The 17,878-nt window shown below is 48.1% G+C and overlaps 2 protein-coding genes across 3 annotated transcripts; both read right to left on the bottom strand.

Moving 5' to 3' along the window:
* Positions 1-992: 992 nt before the first annotated feature.
* Positions 993-7,435, bottom strand: LOC144610536 (F-box/LRR-repeat protein 12-like). The gene is made up of 3 exons (XM_078429317.1): positions 7,296-7,435; positions 5,090-5,162; positions 993-3,790 (listed from the first exon to the last, which is right to left on the bottom strand). Exons 1-3 carry the CDS (start codon positions 7,433-7,435, stop codon positions 2,975-2,977), a joined length of 1,029 nt encoding a protein of 342 aa, XP_078285443.1. The 3' UTR covers positions 993-2,974.
* A 592-nt stretch (positions 7,436-8,027) lies between these two features.
* On the bottom strand, positions 8,028-15,989 carry fdx2 (ferredoxin 2). Of its 2 annotated transcripts, none has more exons than XM_078429270.1 (5): positions 15,816-15,989; positions 14,321-14,372; positions 12,437-12,543; positions 11,435-11,522; positions 8,028-9,275 (listed from the first exon to the last, which is right to left on the bottom strand). In XM_078429270.1, exons 1-5 carry the CDS (start codon positions 15,949-15,951, stop codon positions 9,119-9,121), a joined length of 540 nt encoding a protein of 179 aa, XP_078285396.1. In that variant the 5' UTR covers positions 15,952-15,989; the 3' UTR covers positions 8,028-9,118. The 2 variants fall into 2 exon arrangements, with proteins under 2 accessions (XP_078285396.1, XP_078285399.1); XM_078429273.1 differs by having other exon boundaries at positions 14,321-14,651; positions 15,816-15,948.
* Between the last annotated feature and the right edge of the window lie 1,889 nt (positions 15,990-17,878).

Here is a 17,878-nt window from a genome sequence, read left to right as displayed (position 1 = left end):
AGGAATAGATCAGGTAGATGCACAGTCTCTTGCCCAGAGTAGGGGAATCGAGGACCAGAGGACGTAGGTGTAAGGTGAAAAAATTTAATAGGAATCTGAGGGGTAACCTTTTTTTTTTACACAAAGTAAGGTGGGTGCATGGAACGAGGTGCCAGAGGAGGTAGTTGAGGCAGGGACTGTCGCAACATTCAAGAAACAGTTGGACAAGAACATGGATAGGATAGGTTTAGTGGGATATGGGCCAAATGCAAAGGAATAATGGCAGCAGCCCAATTAAATGGCTTAATTTAACCATATCAGAGGCAGGATGAAATATGCTCCCCCTCCCATACTGACCTTTCTGTCCTGGGCCTCCTCCACTGCCAAGAGTGTGACAAAATGCAAATTGGAGGAACAGCACCTCATATTTTGCTTGGGTAGCTCTTAACCCATAATTACGGGTGTTGTCAGAATGGAGTTTGTGCGTTCTCCCTGTGACCGCGTGGGTTTTGCCTGCGTATGTAGGTTAATTGGCTTTGGTAAAATTGTAAATTGTCCCTAATGTGTGTGTGTGTGTGTGGGATAGTGTTATTGTGTGGTGAACGCTGGTTGGCATTTACTCGGTTTGTTTAAACGCGGTATCTCTAAACTATACTTGAGTGTAAATTATGGTTTTGTGTGTTGTTTGAATATATAAGGCTGTGATTCTGCTGCAAGCGAGATTTTCGCTGTATCTGTATCTCACTGTATTTGCACCTGCGATAATGAACACAACTTGACCATTGTGCATCAGGGTGGAGACTGAATGGTTTGACATTTTTAAGAGACATTACTATGAAACCATCTTTTCAGTTTTAGTTCAAAACACAAATTAGCCTCAAGAGTGACGACAAGGCTGTTGTTGAACTACATGGAAATTTTGGTGGAACCTGCATCAGGATTGTTAGCGAGGCCAGTGAACATAAATGAAGGCTGGACAAAGGTTAATAATGAAAATTTTATTTCTCCTCTGGTGCTTTTATCAAGACAGATTACAACTCTAGAAACTAACTGGCGACCACAGGAACTCCATAACTGTAAAGCACTCCACAAACCAAGGTACCAGCACAAAAGTAAACTGCATCAAAATTGCAGCAGCCTCGTGAAACAGTTTGAAATGTTGGAAAGTCTTTGAAACGAAACCTTCCTAATACTGTCAGTAAATAGAAATATAAAAATATCAGTCTAAATAAATTAATTGAAACATGAAGACTCTGCTTTTCCCAGTGGTCTAGAGAGGCAAGAAACAGGAGCAGGATTCTGGATGTTTTCAATCAGATTTTCATCTCTTCCCTCATCTCCCTCTGTTGATTTTGCTTTTCATCATATTCACTTTCTAATCAGTTGTTTAGGGATTTCATTGTACTTTTTCCTTTTTTGTTTTTGTTTCAGTCGAGAGGGTTGATGAGCAAGGAGAGGTGTGTGTTGAATTGTTAACATCTTGTGTGCTTTGGATTGTGAGAGGACCATGCCAAAGGAGGAGCCTTGCAGAATAGTCTCAGCACAACCTGTGGTGACTGGTTTAGGGGATGGGGGAGGCGGGTGGATGCTTTAGGGAAAAGGTATGGGGAGAATCAGGATTGAAACACGTGAAGCAAGTTCGAGGCGGTTTCAGAACCGGGGGTGGTGGAGGGAGTGGAAGATGAGGGCATTTGGTTTTACAATGCCTCGGGTGGGTGGGGGGGGGGGACAAGGAGGACACGCATATGGGACACACAGATGGAACACACAGGACTTGCACTTGGTAGTATCAATTCATGGTTGTCTGGAGCCATTTAGCTGGATTCAGGGAGAGGTAAACAGCAGAGTGAGTGAGTGGCCACCAAGAGCTGCGAGTTCTGTCTTCTCAACATCAAGACACCAAGCCTCAAGTCAGCCAATTGTCACATGCACACAGCACAGAGGTGATCTAAGGCACAGAAGGGAGCTGGAGTTGCCCATCAATATTTAAAAGATGGAAACGCCCCATGACTGTGGGACATGCCATACATAGAGGGGAAGGGAATATTAAAGAACCAAAGGCTGTGGCTACACTAACTCATCACACTGATGCCAAGGAAACCCCCACTGTCCTGCTCTCTCTCCAATTTAAATACACAACTTAATCTTAAAACATGTTATTGCCTTTGCTTCAATCTCTCCCTGCAACAAACCACCTCACCCTCAATGTACAGAGTCACTACTGACACCCTTCTTTCTCGCAGTTGGCCCATGAATTAGGTCAAGGGGGAGAGATCAGCTGCCAGGAAATAGAGAGATATGAAAATTGTCACAAATGATAAACTTTATTTTCAAAACAAACAAAGCTCCGAAATAAAATTACCCTAGCCGAACAGTGTGACGTTACTGAACGAGTCAAATATTCTTCGCAGGCTGTCAGCAGCCAGCAAACCAGCTGGTTAGCCACACTCCACTACCCAGCACAGCAGTCGAAGGTTTGTGCATTTGGTTGCTGCACCATCCTGCTGTGTATTTCCGTACAATTTGCACCTGAATGCATTCCTTCCTTGCAATCTTGCTCACCTCTGTACATATTTCTGCAGTCCCACCAACGCAAAAAGAATTGGCACACAACCCAAAGGCAGAGCGTCACTAAACGTCAGATGCTGTCTGCCCGAGGCCGGCAACCAAACATCGCTTCCCATTCGGCAATCTGCGCCGGACTCATCTCAACACTCTCCAAACAGGCTCCCCCCCACTTGCATAAGAACGGCAGGGTGCCCGCTCTCCGCCGCGCCACAGATACCACAAGGAGTTCACTGCACGAGAAGACGCGGGCTGCGGCAGCCAGCTCCTCAATGCAAACACAACGCTGTTGGGGACTTGACCAACCGCACAAATATCCATGCAAGCCGCGGGGAAGAAAGAACAGCCCGGGTTACTTGGTGCAGTCGGCCTGTTCCCAATCCTCCTGGCCAAAGCCAGAGTACCACCAGGGTGAGAACAGCCCAATGGTTTAAAACTTGAGCATGGAGTCCATGTCAGGGAAATCGTTGGTGACAGTGCAGTTGGGCAAACTCTGCCGGATTTTCTGCAGGTCTCCGTCGGAGTAGGGGTTCCCGTTAAGGTTGAGCTTGGCCAGGGACGGCAGCCCGGTGCACACGGCCAGGAGCTTCTCCACCGTGATCTGGTAGCAGTACTCGAAGCAGAGGGACTGGAGCGAGCGCAGGTCACCGAGGCAGGCCAGGCCCGCGTCTGTCATGGAGCAGAAGTTCGTGAGGTCCAAAGTGCGGAGCTGCGTCAGGTGCTGCGAGATGTGGCGCAGCGACTCGTCTGAGATGTTGCATCCGTGGAGCTTGAGGTGGACCACCTCGGACAGACACTGGGCGGACTTCTCGATGCCGGAGTCGGTGACCCGGTACGTGCCCGACAGGATCAGCACCTTCAGCGCCGTCCGTGACGCCAGGTTCTGCAGGTGCTGATCCGAGAAGTTGGGGACGTTGTCCACCTCCAGGTTCTTGATGCGGGGAGGCAGGCGGGTTCCGTTGGCTGCGGCTGCCGCTGCTCGGAACCAGTGCAGGGGGATCTCGCAGTGCGTCAGCTCCAGGCTGAGCAAGGAAGGCGGCAGGCATTCATAGTTGATGCCCCGCAGGTTCATCTCAATGAGCCGCAGCTCATTCAGGTTCGGGCAGCGTTTCCCGATCTCCAACAGCAAGGCTTCAGTCAGCGACTCATGCTTCTTCACCGAATGGAGGACGCCCTTCACTCTCAGGGTCCGCAGAGTCCCACCCAGGTAATGTCTGACCAGGTGCCAGAGTATCCGCGAGTTCACCTGCGGAGCAGAGTCAAACCACAAGGTTCAGGTTTATGACTGTCACGTGTACCGGGGTACAGCACAAATCCTTGCTTTGCATCCTATCCAAACAGTTCAGATACACTAAACAAAATACAATCAGTTTAAAGTACAATAAGTAGAGCAAAGGGGAAGATACAGAGTGCAGAATAGTTCTCAACATTAGAGTCAGAGAGAGTCTTACAATGTGGAAACAGGTCATTTGGCCCAACTTGCCCACACCGACCAACATGTCCCATCTACTCTAGTCCCACCTGCCTGCGTTTGGCCCATAATCCCTCTAAACCTGTCCTATCCATACATCTGTCTAAATTTTTCTTAAACGCTGCAGTGGTAAAATTGTAGTGCATCAGTTCCATAGACAAAGATCAATGTCCTGAATGGGGCAGTTCTGAATCAGACAGTACCCTGGCTTATGGAAGAGCCGTTCAGAAGCCTAATAACAGAGGGCAAGAAGTTGTTCCCCAGTCCGCTGGTGGGACACTTTTTCAGGCTTCTGCCAGGGGGGAGATGGAGGAATGACCGGGGTCAGAAAGGACTTCGATTACTTTGGCTGCTTTTTCAAGGCAGCGTGAAGAGTGGATAGATTCATTGGCGGGGAGTCTGGTCTGTGTGATGGAGGCAAATTGTGCAAGAGATATTCTGAACAAAAAAAACACACCGACACATGCTACAGGGGGTTTTCAGCTGGGAAACTTTCTCAGTTGCTACACGCTGTGTCACCCATGCGTATCTAAGTGCCATCTGCACCAGTGCCAATGTAGAGAAAATATCACCACGGATCAAGGAAACCCAGAGTGTTCAGAATGGAGCCAACAGGTAGGTCTTCATTCAGGAACTAAATGTCTGGAGTCTCTTTTAGCTCTGATTTATTTCACTCACATGTTTATACTGTAATGTTGTATTCTTAATGTTTTTTGCTTTATTGTTTACTGTATGTTCGTGTTGTTACTTGCGAGCAGAACACCAAAGAACATTCCTTGTATGTGTACATACTTGGCCAATAAGCTTATTCATTCATTCATTAATCATTCATTCATTCAGGAAAAACCTGACATCTAAAACATCACGGTCTTTTTATTATTGATGACGATGGCCTGTTGCAAAATAGAACTCCTAACTGAAAACTAATACTGTTTTTTAAAACAAACCCGATAGCTTCATTTGACCACCAAATCATTTGTAAACTGACAAATTGTTTCTTTCAAGGTGAGGACTTCATGGACAACATTTCAATTTTGAAATCTTACAGAAATGAGCACCAGAATTGCTCCTTACCTTGTATGGGGTTAAATTGACATCTTTCCACAGACCTTTGTCATAAGCTAATCTTCTCCACCTCTTGCAAACTCTGAAAACACAAAGTACATGTAGTTCTGCTAATAATACAAGTTTCATTAACACAAATTCAATATAATGCGATTGATAAACTAGGGAACACTATTTTTATTTTGCGGGTCAAATTTCGACTGGGAACGAGAGAACCACAAAAGTTGCCGAGTAGAAAAAAAGCTGCCGTAGAAAAAAGAATAGTCTTGGATAAACACTGTTTCCATGTCACCTCCATGTAGTGATCAGACAACATTGTAGGAACATAGTCACTCTGTTTCACCACAGGTAGACATTGACAAACAATTGCTTCTATTCACAGTTGTGCAATGATACTCTATTAAAATAGACAATAGACACAGGAGTAGGCCATTCGGCCCTTTGAGCCAGCACCGAAATTCAATGTGATCATGGCTGATCATTCACAATCAGTACCCCGTTCCTGCCTTCTCCTCATTCCCCCTGGTATATATTATAAGCAGCCTTTGGTATTTATAGATTGCAGCAGTAACAAAAATAAACTTATAATTATAAAAAGGACATTTAAAAAAAAAATCCTGCAGGGGAAAAGTAACTTTGCTTTTGCCAATCTGAATCTCTCTAGCCCCGAATCCCATTTCTTCATTGACAAAATCGTTTGTATAACGCAATTTTCTTTAACACGGGGTTTCTTGGACATGCAACTATCTCGTCAGAACAATTGGTCATATTCCCAGGCTGCTTTGAAATTAAAATCCCAGTTTACTGCTTTGTGCCACTTTTGTGCTGGGTTAGGACATTGACCCTAACCTCTGCATTCTGCTTGGTTAGGTTGGTGAACCCAAGGCCTTTTGCGACTTCCCAGGAGATGAAGCTCACTTTTCCACCTACCCCAAAGGGGCAAGTCTACTTGCCCACACCCACCTCCGCCTAAGGGCTGGGCCTGAATATTTGGCCGTAAATCCTATTTCTGTGGGAGGCAGGTTTGTTGTCCCGCTCCTCACCTTCTCTTGATCGGGCCATTCTCAACTTGGTTCATACTTGCCACGAAACGGCAGTTGGCAGCGGCGACTGCGGATGGTTCAACAACCCCGACCGTAGGTGAACAAAGAGGAAGTTGATTGAACTTTATTACCTTCCACCACAGTGAGGAATGTAGAATCCACTGTGGTGGATATTTATGTTAAATTTTATTTTCTGTGGCTGTGTGTCTTGTTGCTTTTTTACTTAGTATGGCTGTATGGTAACTCAAATTTCACTGTAACTCTATTGGTACATGTGACAATAAAGTGATCTTGAAATCTTGTGACCAGAGGCATCATTCAGCATGCTTTTCCACATAGTATGTGTGTGTGTGTGGCGTGGGGGGGGGGGTGTTATGGAATGAGCTGGCCGGTACAATAACAATGTTTAAAAGACATTTGGACAAGTGCATTGATAACAAAGGTTTTGAGGGATATGGGCCACACAAGGGTAAATGGGACAGTCTTGGGTGGTGCATTTTGATCAACATAGTACTGGTAATGGACACAAAAAGCTGGAGTAACTCAGTGGGACAGGCAGCATCTCTGGAGAGAAGGAATGGGTAATGCTTCGGGTGGACACCCTTCTTCAGATGTATTGGTATATTTGCTCTATAACTATGAATCCATGCCCACCCCTCCCCACCTCTGCAGGCCAGTGATGTCTTCCTCTTCCTCCCAGTGATCAGGAACAAGACCATCTCCACCATCCTCTGGGGATCCAAATCAATCATTTTACTCGTGTCTTTCCACACTCCTCCGCAACTGCCCTGGGCAGAGCCCGTCCTCTCCCTCTCCCTCCCCCTCCACATCTGTCGCAAGAGGCCTCGCTCAGCCATGGGGAAGGTGCTGCTTGTTGGCTGGGTTTGCCCCTCTACCCTCCAGGCCTGTCACTTGGGCCTTGGGGAAGAGGCTGGGGGTCTCCCCCCTCCTGCTCTCCACCCTCTATCCTCTCTCCCCCTCCACCCTCAGCCACATCCCCGCCCTCTCTTCTCCTGCTCCGGCAGCCGGGCTCCCCCTCCTCACCGGACGAGCCTGTCTACTCCCACCGTCCCCTCCGCAGGGCTGACAGCTGCCCCCTCCCCCCCCCCGGTCCCCCGGCCTGTCCCCCCCCAGCCCCCGCTCCCCGGGCTCGTCCTCCGCCGGCCGCCTACCTGCTGATGCGCAGCAGGTCCCGAGTGGAGAGGTAGGACAGGATCTCCACCAGCACGTTCTCGGGCAGCGAGTTCAGCGCCGCCTTCTCGCCCAACACCGCGGCCATCTTCAGCCGGAGACACAAAGTGGACGACAACATCCGCCTTCCGGAGCTCAGACCGACTCCCGGCGCCGCGGCCTCCCGGAGCAGCGCCGCCAGCGGTCCAGAGCGGCAGCGCCGCCAGCCCGGCCTCCCTGAGCAGCGCCGCCAGCCCGGCCTCCAGGTGCAGCGCCGCCAGCGGTCTAAAGTGGCAGCCTGGAGCCACAGCGCCGCCCTCGAGCTGCAGCAACGCCGCCCCGAGGGTATCGGGGACTCTGCTCATCCAGAGTCGCAACGCCCCCTGCCGGCCTGGAGTCGCATTTCCCAATCGAGCGCATCCTGAGTCACAAACCTTGTCCAAGTGTCATTGACCCAAAGGAATTGTAGCAGATCAACAAACCTCCTGAGAGGAACAACATTTTGTTGCTCACTTTCCTCTTTATTCTACAGTTTGGCCGGGGCAACAATTCCCAGCTCTGTCCCCTGTGGTTCAAATACCACAGAGAGGATCCAGGGGGACATGTGGACAGAGCAGATGCTGACACCAGCAGTTGCTTCTTCACCGAACAATGACTTGGGTGGAAGGCCGAGACTAATTTCAGTCTCAGGGTTCTCAAATAAAGGAATTACACACACTGGTGACAAAATTGCTTCATGTTTATTCTTGACCCTTTTAAGTGATTCATAAAATAATGTGCACAAAATGTAATTCCCAATGTTTAAAAATCCAGCCACGTCCTACAAATTACAAAAATAACAGACCCTCTGAAATGTGTCGGAAAGAACTGCAGATGCTTATTTATACCGAAGATAGACACAAAATGCAGGTGCAATTCACCAGGTCAGGCAGCATCTCTGGAGAAAAAGAATAGGTTTCAGGTTGGAACCCTTCTTCAGTCCGACCCGAAACATCGCCTATTCCTTTTCTCCAGAGATGCTGCCAGACCCTCTACAAGTAACAGGAGTAAAACTGCATTGAACTACTGAAACAAATATTTAAATTAAAAATAATTAATGTGTGTAATGAATTGCAGTAACGAAGAAACTGATCAAATAGCAGTGAGATGATGGAGTGACTGACAATCAGCACCATCACTGCACCATTTACACATACGTTGCCAGAGACAAGGCACTAACATTAGTATGGCATTTGTGGGAGGGGAGGTATTCACTTTCCACAGCCGACAAAGCTGTATCCTTAAACATTAGGCAAGCACCCTAAATTTTTTTTTTTTGGGGCTTCAAAAACATTTCAATACACAGCTTCAACTTATAACTCTGGTCCCATTTGTAGGAATAAGAGCAGGAAATTGTAACCGTCTCACGGGATTCATACAAAACCATAACATATAAATATGGTCAATACAGATTAATGATGTGCAGAGAAAGAACACTGGATAAACCAAGAGAAGAAGGACGAGAAGGAAAGAGGGACAAAGAGGGAATGAGGCAGGGCGAGGAGAGAGGAAAAGATAGCAACAATAAATGATCGCATGAACCATTCCGTTCTAATCTCATCCCATTGGCCAAAGGCACTCAACTGGGTGAAGCAGAAAGACTGATGAGAGGAATGCACGCCCTCCCGGAGATATCTTGTCCTCCATCTTCTCTCCAGTGCAGATTTATCCACTTGCTTCTGATGTCCACTCGGCTCCTGTGTGGAGGTGGTGGCACGGCCCATCGTCACGTTGTGCGTTAGAAGCATGAGTGGAAGCGCAGAGGGACCTCGACTGCCGCTGCCCTTCAGTGGGGCTTTGGCACATGCCCATCCACATAGAAGTTCCTGGTGATTTTAGGCAGCGTGAGCTCCATGCCTTCCAGTTCTTTGGTGAGGATAATCTGACATCCTAGCCGAGAGGTGATCTGCAGGACGGGTGCCATGTCCAACATGTCTTCCTCGCTGGAAACAAACACATTCATCTCATTGAAAGTTGCAATCGCCTCACCCCTTTGCAAACTTTATAAACACATATTGGTCGGCATGGACAAGTTTAGTTTAGTTTTTTAGTTTAGAGAAACAGTGTGTAAACAGGCCCCTTCGGCCCACACCAACCAGCGATCCCTGTACATTAACACTATCCTACACACACTAGGGACAATTTACATTTATACTAAGCCAATTAACCTACAAACCCACATCTTTGGAGTGTGGGAGGAAACCAAAGATCTTGGAGAAACCCCTAGCAGGTCAGAGGGAGAACGTACATCTCCGTACAAACAGCACCCGAAGTCAGGATCAAAGCCGAGTCTCTGGCACTGTAAGGCAGCAACTCTACCGCTGCACACCATGCCACCCTTGGGCCAAAGGGCCTATTTCCTTGTTACATTGAACAGGAACCGGTTTCCTCCCACACTTCAGCCTACAATGTTTGTGCCAAACATGATCTAAGTTAAACTGACCTCATCTGCCTGTACATTACCCATAATCATCTATTCCCTGCACTTTCATGTGCCTATCTAAAAGCTGTGCTGTATGATTCTTTGGCTCAATCTGTTGATGTGTTAAAACTATCACATCTCGCTAACAAAATATCTACCCCTATCTTTGGATACATTTTGCCACGACTTCCTACCCTGAGCGACAATGAAAGCCGACTGTGAGAACATCACATTTTAATTACAGGCTTTTCACTGCAGAGCTCTGAAGTGTTTTTGTCTCCTTCATGACAGTTACGCAACTTAGGATCAAATAACTTTGTTTCTCAACTTTTCCTGGAATTTGATATGCCAGTGTGTGTGTGTGTGTGAGGATATCAATGCAATTGAACTATGCACAAACACTAAGGTAATTAAATACACCAGTTGAAGTAATCCCCAAGCTTTAGACCGCCTACGCGGGTTACTAAACATGCTTCTGTCTACAGTGGCACAGCTGGTAGAGATGCTGCCTCACAGCATAAGAGAACGGGGTTCAATCCTGACCTCGGGTGCTGCCTGTGTGGAGTTTGCACGTTCTCCCTGTGACTGCGTGGGTTGTCTCTGCGTGATCCGGTTTCATCCCACACTACAAAGACGTGCAGGTTTGTAGGTTAATTGGCCTCTGTAAATTGTCAATAGACAATAGGTGCAGGAGTCCATTCGGCCTTTCGAGCCAGCACCGCCATTCAATGTGATCATGGCTGATCATTCTCAATCAGTACCCCGTTCCTGCCTTCTCCCCATACCCCCTGACTCCGCTATCCTTAAGAGCTCTATCCAGCTCTCACTTGAATGCATTCAGAGAATTGGCCTCCACTGCCTTCTGAGGCACAGAATTCCACAGATTCACAACTCTCTGACTGAAAACGTTTTTCCTCATCTCAGTTCTAAATGGCCTACCCCTTATTCTTAAACTGTGGCCCCTTGTTCTGGACTCCCCCAACATTGGGAACATGTTTCCTGCCTCTGACGTGTCCAACCCCTTAATAATCTTATACGTTTCGATAAGATTCCCCTCTCATCCTTCTAAATTCCAGTGTATACAAGCCTAGTCGCTCCAGTCTTTCAACATATGACAGTGTGCAGGGAGTGGATGAGAAAGTGGGATAACATAGAATTAGTGCGAATGGATGGTCGGCATGGAGTCAGTGGGCCGAAGGGCTGTGTCTTTTCATCTATAGAAATGTGTGTACTTGTTAGTATGTGTGTATATATACACAGATTTTTTTTCTCTCTCTTGTTTATCATATTGTTTACAGTGTACTATGTTTACATATTCTGTTGTGCTGCAGCAAGAATAAATTTCATTGTTCTATCTGGGGCATATGACAATAAAACACTCTTGACTATTTTACTGTGCAATATATTTGGATTTTTTTTTAGGTACTTGAACTGCACTATCTGACTGTATATTCACACTTCACCAGTGGAAAGGAGTAGACTCATGACAAGGTATCCTAGCGATATCCAACATTAACTCTAGTGGCAAAATAGTACACTGTTAGTTCATTATTACCACAGAATGCATTTTTATCATGCACATATCAAAAACAACAGTTAGACAAATGGAAGCTAAAACAAAGCACATCGCGCATCAGTAAATAAGCGTGGGTACATTAGATCCCGCACAATAATCTTTACCTTTCAACCGCTTCAGGTAGTTTATCAAAATGCTCGTCATTCACATAGACGTGGCAGGTCGAACACGCCAACGAAGCTTCACAAGCACCTAACAGGGAAAGAGAATGATGAAGTGCAGGAAGGAACTGCAGATGCTGGTTTAAACCGAAGATACACACAAATCAGACCAGACCAGGTCTCCTCCATTGTCAGAGTGAGGCTAAACGCAAATTGGAGGAACAGCATCTCATATTTCGCTTGGGCAGCTTACAGCCCAGTGGTATGAATATTGACTTCTCTCACTTCAGGTAGCCCTGACATTCCCTCTCTCTCTATCCCTCCCCCACCCAAGTTGCACCAGCTTCTCGTTTTCACCCAACAAACAATGGCCTGTTTCCTTTATCATTGTTATTTTTTTTGCATCTCTTTTATTCATTGTTCTTTATCTCTCTACATCATCGTCTATATTTCGCATTTCCCTTATCCCTAACCAGTCTGAAGAAGGATCTCGACCTGAAACGTCGCCCATTTCTTCTCTCCAGAGATGCTGCCTGTCCCGCTGAGTTACTCCAGCATTTTGTGTCTGTCAAAGGGAATGATGAGTTGTAACTTTCTCAAGAGTGAAGTGTGTTGCCTCTGCAAAATTAGGTGGATAAATCTGAGCAATGCTGGGGGAGGAGAGGCAAGGGAGAACTCTCTACCATTGTTCAGCTACACCTGATCTTGCTCGGTATACAGAGTACACACCACTGACTCATCACATGTCCAGGTGCTTGCACACACACACACATGCCTACACAGTGCTGGGGTCACTCGGCATGTCAACCAGCATCTCTGGAGAACACAATTAAGTGACAGTCTGAACAAGGGTCCCGACCCGAAACACCACCTATCCATGTTCTTCAGTGATGCTGCCCAACCTGCTGAGTTACTCCAGCACTTTGTGCCTTTTTTTCTATCTATCCATCTCTTTTACGAAACTGCACAGGCGAGGAGTTTAAAGTTCTCTCCACAAATACTCACCCTCTAGATCAACCCCATGTTCCTGGGCCAAGTAGAGGACGTTGTCTCCTACTTTCCCCTTCACGGGAACTCTCTGCCCGGATCGGTCGATGAAAGTTACATTTACTCTGAAACAAGGAGAAACAAGGTTGGTAACACGTGTAGGAAAAAAACTGCAGATGCTGCTTTAAATCGAAGATAGACACAAAAAGCTGGAGTAACTCAGCGGGTCAGGCAGCATCTCGGGAGAGAAGGAATGGGTGATGTTTCGGGTCGAGAACGTTACCTATTCCTTCTCTCCCGAGATGCTGCCTGACCCGCTGAGTTACTCCGGCTTTTTGTGTCTACCAAGGTCTGTAACACCATCGTTTATTCATGGTTAACATTAATTATCCAAGATTTTCCAATTTATTGAAAGGTGGCAGTTAAAATTAACACAAGAGCGAAGGAATTGGGCCATTTGGCACATCGACTCAGCTTCATCATTCAATCATAGCTGATCTTTTTTTCAATCTCAACCCCATTCTCCTGCCTTCTGTTCATTACCTTTGATGTTCTTACTAATCAAGAATTTATCAATATCCTAAAAATACCCAATAATTTGGCCCCCATCACCGTCCTTGGCAGTGAATTCCAGATTCACCACTCTCTGGTGAAAGATATTCCTTGCTATCTCCATTCTAAAGATATGTCATTTTATTCTGAGACTGTGCCCTCTGGTCCTAGACTCTCCCATTACTGGAAACATCCTCGCCACATCCACTCTATCTAGGCATTTCATTATTTGCTAGATTTCAATAAGATCCCCCCTCATCCTTCTAAACTCCAGTGAGTACAGGCCCAGAGTCTGCTCATAGGTTAACCCAATCATGACCGGAATAGGTTTCGTAAACCTACTCTGGACCCTCTTCAACGCAAGCATCGACATCTTTCCTCAGATATTTTAGTTTAATTTGGTTTAGAGATACAGTGCGGAAGCATGTCGTTCAGCCCATCGAGTCTGCGCCGACCAGCAGTCCCAGTACACTAGCACTACCCTACACACTAGGGAAGAATTATCATTTTTACTGAAAGCAATTAACCTACAAACCTGTATGTCTTTGGATTGTGGGGGGAAACCAGGACACACAGGAAAAACCCACGCAGTCACAGAGAACGTACAAACTCAGTATAGACAGCACCCGTAGTCAGGATAGAGCCCGGGTATCTGGCACCGTATGGCAGCAACTCAACCGCTGCGCTGCGCCACCGCGCCGACCTGGGTATGGGCCCAGTTTACTCCTGAAGGTGATTTCCTGATTGGAAAGGGGTTCTGGTTTCTTTGTCAGGTTTTAGGTTGTGGCTGTGACAGAGGCTTTCTCTCAGAAGTCACATTCACAGCCACCGCAAACTCACAGCAAGTCAGATCCCTGGGTTTCATTGTACATCAGGGTGGCACAGCGGTAGAGTTGCTGCCTTATGGCGCCAGAGACTCGGCTTCCATCCCGACTGCGGGTGCTGTCTGTACGGAGTTTGTACGTTCTCCCCGTGACCTGTGTGGGTTTTCCCCCGAGATCTTCGGTTTCCTCCCACACTCCAAAGACGTACAGGTTTGTAGGTTAATTGGCTTGGTAAATGTAAAAAATAAATAAAAAATTGTCCCTTGTGGGTGTGGGATAGTATTAATGTGTGGGCATCGAAAGGGCCTTGCTGTATCTCTAAACTAAAGTCAGGCCCTGTGTAAATACCACACTGGGAATAAGTATGAGCTCACCATGACTCTGCAGATCTGAAGCCAAAGCTCACAAGGAAAGAAAGTGTACATCACAGCATGATGCAGCACATTTTGACAAAAGAATAAGGAAACAATCTGTGAGCAGAGCACAACGGGAGATGAATCCCCCAGTGCTGAGTTCTTGTACTCACACGTCTGTTGAAGTCTCCGGCTTCTGGCCTGCGTCCTCACACTGATGGGCATCTGGAGGCAAACGAGAGTGATCACCATGTTTAACCCCAGAACACACAATGTCACACTCAATCTGCCCTTCGGTCAGTCCACAATCACTCTGGGTATGCCAGTGCATATCTGCCACGTCCATGTGTAGGAAAGAACTGCAGATGCCGGTTTAAATCGAAGGTAGACACAAAATGCTGGAGTAACTCAGCGGGGACAGAGAGCATCTCTGGAGAGAAGGAATGGGTGACGTTTCGGGTCGAGAGCCTTCATCAGATCCGATTGATGCACAGAGTCTCTTGCCTAGAGTTAGGGGAATCGAGGAAACAGAGGACATAGGTTTAAGGTGAAGGGGAAAAGATTTAATTGGAATCTGAGGGAGTAACGTTTTCACACAAAGGGTGGTGGGTGTATGGAACAAGTAGTTGAGGCTGGGACCATCCCAACGTTTAAGAAATAGGCAGGTACATGGATAGGACAGGTTTGAAGGGATATGGACCACATACGGGATATATGTGGGTAGACACAAAATGCTGGAGTAACTCAGTGGGAGAGGCAGCATCTCTGGAGTGAAGGATTCTCTAGAGATGCTGCCTGTCCCACTGAGTTACTCCAGCATTTTGTGTCTACCTTCAATTTCAGGATATCTTTATTTGTCATCCAAAAAATAAGTTTTTTGGACGAAATTTAGTCACCCACAATCTAACAATAAAAGCAATAAAATAAGCAAATTACACAGCCCCAACCAACACAAAATGTCACCCATTCCTTCTCTCCTGAAATGTCCCGCTGAATTACTCCAGCATTTGTGTCTATCTGCAACATCCATGTTCAGGGACAGCTTCTACCCAACAACAGTCTGAAGAAGGGTCTCGACCCAAAACATCACCTTCTCCATCTCTCCAGAGATGTTGCCTGACCCCCTGACTTACTCCAGCATTTTGTGCCTACCTGCCTCTACCCCCAGTTCCCACCTGCTTCCCTTCCCATTCCCCCACATTTGCCATTGACACCTCTCCCACCTCCAGTGGACCCCTCACCGGCCTCTCTCCACCCCTGTACCCGGCCTCTCTCCACCCCTGTACCCGGCCTCCCCCTGTACCCCGGTGCCTCTCTCCCACCCTGTACCCGACCCCTCTCTCCCCTGTACCCGATCTCTCTCCCCCCCCCCCCCCTGTACCCGATCTCTCTCCCCCCCCCCCCCCTGTACCCGGCCTCTCTCTCCCCCTGTACCCGGCTTTCACCGGGGAGGGGGGTGAAGACATGATTACAACCGAACCATTTACAGTCCTGTATCTCTAAACTAAGATGTACAGATACACAATAAGGGGAATAACGTCTGGTGCAAGGTCGACATCACAGACACAGTCTACCCCGGGCCTCCCTCTCCCCGGGCCTCCCTCTCCCCGCCCGCCCGCGGGCCTATAAACCCAGGCTTCGCACCGCCCGGGACCTTGGCCGTCTCACCGGGCTGCAGGTGGAGGTGACGGGCCCGGTACAGGTGGAGGTCCCGGGTCCGCTCAGGCCGGGCCCGGTGCTCCCACCTACGGGCGGCCCCCGCTGCGAGTCGCAAGCACCGCCCCAGCCCGCTGGCCGCCGCCATGACAGCGCGACGCCCGGCCCGGCCTCTTAAGGGGCACGTCGCGGCCAGCCCGCCCGTCCCGCCTCTTAAAGGACACGTCGCGGCCAGCCCGCCCGTCCCGCCTCTTAAAGGGCACGTCGCGGCCAGCCCGCCCGTCCCGCCTCTTAAAGGACACGTCGCGGCCAGCCCGCCCGGCCTCTTAAAGGACACGTCGCGGCCAGCCCGTCCGCCCGGTCCTGCCCGGCCTCTTAAAGGGCAAGTCGCCGCCAGCCCGGCCTCTTAAAGAGCACGTCGCGGCCAGCCCGCCCTCTTAAAGGGCACGTTGCGGCCGGTCGGCCAGCCCGTCACAGCCTCTTAAAGGGCAAGTCGCGGCCAGCCCGGCTTCTTAAAGGGCACGTCGCGGCCGGCCCGCACTCTTAAAGAGCACGTCTGCCGACGTGATCGGTTGCCAAGGCAGACACAAGATGCTGGAGCATAGATGCTAGAGGAGCAAGATAGACCACTCGACCCGAAAACCCGTAGTGCGTCACGGCGCCATTTCGAGTAGGCAGAAACATATAAAAATAACAAAAATCTGTGAATTGATAGATGAGATATATTCTGCATTTTAATGGTATCATCACACATACTGTTCCCCCAAAACACTGATTACACTGCGAGAGGCAGAGCGAACGGCGGGTTTTGCTTACTAAAATGGCGGACGTTACGCTCCTTTGCGGACTATACTTCCGTATAGGCGATTTCAACGGAGTGGTCCATCTTGCTCCTCTAGTATCTTTGTGCTGGAGTAACTCAGCGGGTCAGGCAGCATCTTGGCTGACGTTCCGGGTCGAGACCTCTGATGCCAAAGTTCCCATGGGGGTATCGACACAGGTGGGATTCTCTGCCACAGAAGTCAGTGAAGGCCAATTCACTGGATGTTTTCAAGACATCTACAAGCCACCAGCATCTACAGGACTCCACACACCCATGCCACCGTCTGTTTGAACTGCTTCCATCTGGCAGACGTTACAAAGCCTTCTACACCCGCACCTTCAGACTAAGGAACAGCTTCATCCCTAGAGCTATAGCTACTCTCGAGTCCTGCTGAGAGCCCGCCATGATCTGTCTCTGCCCCCAGGATCATCTGGCACAACTGACCCCTGCATGAACCTTTTTTTGCACTTTACCTTGTTCCCCCTTTTTCTCCCCCTCCCCTCCCTCCCCCTTCCCCTCCCCTCCTCCCTTCTTGCTGTTTACAAGTTCGCTGTGATTTATTTAAATATTTGATATGGAAGCAACAATCAAAATCTCATTGTACTTGTACAAAGACAATAAAGGATATTGTATTGTATTGAGTTAGATTTAGCTCTTAGGGCTAAAGGAATCAAGGTATATGGGGGGGGGGGGGGGAACAGGCACGGGGGACTAATTTTGGATGCTCGATGGGCCAAATGGCCTACCCCTACATTATTTTTTAATGTTTCTATGACACAATGCTGGAGTAACTCAGCAGGACAGGCAGCATCTCTGGAGAGAAGGAATGGGTGACATTTTGCGTCGACACTCTTCAGAGGATGATGAATCTGTGTAATTCTTTGGCACAGAAGGCTGTGGAGGCCATCAGTGGATATTTTTAAGGCAGAGATAGATTCTTGATTATGGTGTCAGAGGTTATGGGGAGATGGCAGGAGAATGGGGTTAGGAGAGAGATAGACCAGCCATGATTGAATGGCAGAGTAGACGTGATGGGCCGAATGGCCTAATTCTATTCCTGATGAGAAGCAGCAAGATGGTAACAAACAAGGAACTGCAGATGTTGGAATCTTGAGTGAAGAGTGATTTGTGCATCGATGGAAGGAATGCCCCCTTGAGCAACTGGTGACCAGACAACTAATATGACAAAATGGAATAAAAAGATGTGAGCGATTCATATATATAGAGTGAACATGTTGCCGGAAATGGATTA

The sequence above is a fragment of the Rhinoraja longicauda genome, chromosome 37, assembly GCF_053455715.1.
Source record: "Rhinoraja longicauda isolate Sanriku21f chromosome 37, sRhiLon1.1, whole genome shotgun sequence".
Classification (NCBI taxonomy): Eukaryota; Metazoa; Chordata; class Chondrichthyes; order Rajiformes; family Arhynchobatidae; genus Rhinoraja; species Rhinoraja longicauda.
This window is presented reverse-complemented; position numbering and strand designations above follow the sequence as displayed.